The sequence below is a fragment of the Puntigrus tetrazona genome, chromosome 1 (assembly GCF_018831695.1).
Source record: "Puntigrus tetrazona isolate hp1 chromosome 1, ASM1883169v1, whole genome shotgun sequence".
NCBI lineage: Eukaryota > Metazoa > Chordata > Actinopteri > Cypriniformes > Cyprinidae > Puntigrus > Puntigrus tetrazona.
The window spans coordinates 17,410,550-17,413,884 of record NC_056699.1 but is presented as its reverse complement, the minus strand read 5'-3'; the positions used below and the strand labels follow the sequence as shown (position 1 = coordinate 17,413,884).

Genomic DNA, 3,335 nt, shown 5'->3' with positions numbered 1-3,335 from the left:
CATTGGCTGAGTTTGTGGATACTCAGGGTTTGAGTGTGCGTATGATCAGCTGAAAGACGAGAGAACTCCACAGCATCAGAGAAGAAAGCGCAGGCATGGCTCAAGGCACTCCCTTGAGGCCTCGTCCCCCAGAGGTCCTTATGTAATGCCTCCTCATCTGCTAATAGACGGCAGCTGTGCCTGATACACCCACACAAACACATTTAAGGAAGTCTCTGAAGTGTCCCAAAGGAGAAGTTGAACTCTTGTCCATTGTTTTCTCTTTGACCTCATTCTCCCTCAGTCTTCACATGCTCACCTGTGAATCCCAGGATTCCTCTGAGCTCCAACTTTTTCATTTCGGAATCGCTCCACTAACCTGGATCTGTTCCCAGGAGTTTTGAGGTGTGTGCAAGCTAAACCCAGCTCTTTCACCTGTTTTTTTTTTNCGTTTCGTGCCTCTTGTCTCGAAGCGAGAATTTGATCTAATCAGCTATGCAGGTGTAAGCCTGTTTACTGGAGAAGATACTGTCCAGTCCTTCGAAACTAACCTGTGGATCAGCAATGCTTCGACTCCGGAGAGACAAACTTGAGGTTCCGTTTTTTAAGGTGCAGTGTAGAGCACTTGCTGTTTGACATGAAGGAAAGACATTTTTATATTTTCTGAGTGTGGATGGTGGGGGGAAACGGTTAACGGTTGATTCCGTCTGATTCCTTCATTGTCATAGCTCCCTTCAAAACTGAACGACACCAAAAGCTACACCTCCAGTCAATCTTTTTGTCTTTTGCTGGTTTATACATTTTTTTTAATATATATTTTTGTTTTGTTTTTTCTTTTTCAACTGCCATTTCAAAGCAGAAAAACTCCAGGACATTAACTGATTACAGTGCTGCTTGTCAAAAAAAGAAAAAAAACCTAATTCATATCCATTACTCTCCTCTACCTCTTATTTTATACAGTAACACCAAACATTAAAAAAACTAAAATTTAAATCACCATTTTTTCCCCCATATTCAAGTTTTTTTTTGTTGCACTTTTTAAACTAGCCCAAGCCTTTTGAAATCAAATGTTTTCTTTTTCTTTTTTTTTATGATTGTTTTAAATGACCCAAAAATACTTAGATTTGAAAGACTTTAGACAATTTAAGTTTTATTAAATGCTTTAATCACCAATAAGTCAGAAACTTCAACTCGAATAAAGTCCCAAATTTTTCTAATTTCTTTTTCTTTTTTCAAAAATACTTTTTCAAATTTGAGAATTTGTTTTTGCGTTTTTGCAACAATGCTCATCTTGTGGCCTTTTCATACAATGCTGAAAGGACAGCGACTTCTCCCCTAGTCTTTCTTTGCGTTTGTGCTGTCTTGACAACACAAACACACAAACGGATCATTTTCCGTGGCACGCTGCCATCCTGCCCCCTGGGTGATGCCGAGCGGCAGCATGAGTGGGGGCATGTCTGGACCCACTTCCCCACCCCACCCCACCGTTCCATCCAGACCTCTCCGGCCTAGTCGCTACGTGCCAGTCTCTGCGGCAACGGCCTTCTTGGTTGGCGCAACCACCCTCTTCTTCTGCTTCACGTGAGTACACAAACACGTTTACTAACACTGATTGCTGCAATCATTTATGATGGATGAGTCAACATGTTCTGGTAAATCACAGTGATCAAAAATGTATTGCTGTGCTATGGCGTGAGTAATGGCGTGTTTTGCCTAGACCTCATTCAGAAGCACCAAATTATTCTACCTGGAACTGATTTTTGCTGGCATGGTTAATTAAGACAAGTCTTACTGAGCGGTGTGTGTTCACTTGCTTACAGTATGATGGTGCACATAAGCTAGGTAAAAACTACTTTGGAGAAATGTCTAATAAATATCATTATTGCATACGAGTTAAACATCAGGCTTACCCTGTAGATTATACCGTTTCTAACAAAAACAGTAAGCTGTTGACATCATTTTATAAAAGCTTTGTATTGTGAGTTTGCATATATTGTTACTGTACAAGTATGTCTGTAACAGTAAATCATATTTATGGGGATGAGAGACGACTGCATGCCCTTTTCGTTCTTATTTAAACCTTTAGAAAAAATGACTAAATACCATTTATGTCCTTTTTGATATCCATTTGCTTAGTTATCATTTTTCACCGCTATAAAAGATTGATTTCAGATGTATTTCTATAAAACCCTGTATAAAATGTGTAAAAATACTTTACAAAATATCTTGTGTGATGATGATCATATGGCAGGTAGGACAGTTTAACAAAATTTCAGTGCTGTCATTTTTCAGCCTTTTTATCTTTTAAAAGAGATTGTTATAGTCTGTGTTAAAATAACTAGAATCGTCTTTTTTGTGTGCGTGTGTTGAAATTTTTGACAGCATGCATCTAAGAAATGCGCTTCTAATAATATCCTCAGTTCATAAGTTAACGTTCAATACAGCAGGTTGTATCTTAAATATCAGATGTTTTCCGCACATCTTAATATCAGAATTTTCCTTGCCTGTACTGTATTAAAAGGCTACTTTACTTATTAATAATCTCAGTTATATCTCAGCATTCGTATTGATATGATAACAGCGTTGCCCAAATCTTAAGCACTGCATATGAGAAACATCAAACGGCAAACGATACAAAACAAAGGTGCAACAAAACCTCACTACACTACAGATGTGACACCAGGTTCACACTCTGTATGAGGTTTGTATTTTTCCATGCTCATGTTAACGGAGTATTCAGAGCATTCACCAATCCAGCAGACAGAGATCTTATACTAAATTCACTCTTTGCAGCAGTGCAGAGATCGTTTGTAATTACACCATAAATGCATAAAAAGTCTACTGTTTCTCAGTCAGCACATGGCTTTTTGGCTTGATAAAAAAACAAGTGCACTTTTAGATAAACAAGGCAATAACAGTTGGCTCTCGTGGAGGTAGGAAAACAAAGTATTATTTGAGTTTAAACGTGAATATGTCTATAAAACACATTGTATTACAGTACTGTGATAAAAGAGAATCACAATGCTGAAGAGCACATTTAGTAACAACATTTGGATTTAAAATCAAAATTCTGTTTAAATGTTTGTTTTAAACAGCTGCGGATCTGTAAACGTGTCCTCTGCACTGCATATGCAGATATTATACACACACATCTATTTGAACACCTGAGGCAGCGCATCAAAGAGCTCACTAGTGCATGGCAAAAAAAAAAAACCTGGACACAGGATTTTTGTTGTTATTATTATTATTATTATTATTATTACCTTGTCTGTTCTTGAGAGGTTTTCATGAAGCTCTAATTGTTTTTTCTTTTGAAAATGTTTCGAATTCACACTGAATGCATTTCTTTCTGTGTG

General features: G+C 37.6%; 1 protein-coding gene across 1 annotated transcript in view; it reads left to right on the top strand.

Annotated features, from left to right (window-relative positions):
- Nucleotides 1-1,163: 1,163 nt before the first annotated feature.
- The window catches only part of LOC122341421 (palmitoyltransferase ZDHHC5-A-like), a 29,166-nt gene continuing 26,994 nt past the window's right edge, over nucleotides 1,164-3,335 (top strand). The window contains exon 1 of the mRNA XM_043234769.1: nucleotides 1,164-1,560. Within this exon, the coding sequence (XP_043090704.1) occupies nucleotides 1,406-1,560 (155 nt within the window). The 5' untranslated portion in view covers nucleotides 1,164-1,405. The remainder of the gene's footprint in view (nucleotides 1,561-3,335) is intronic.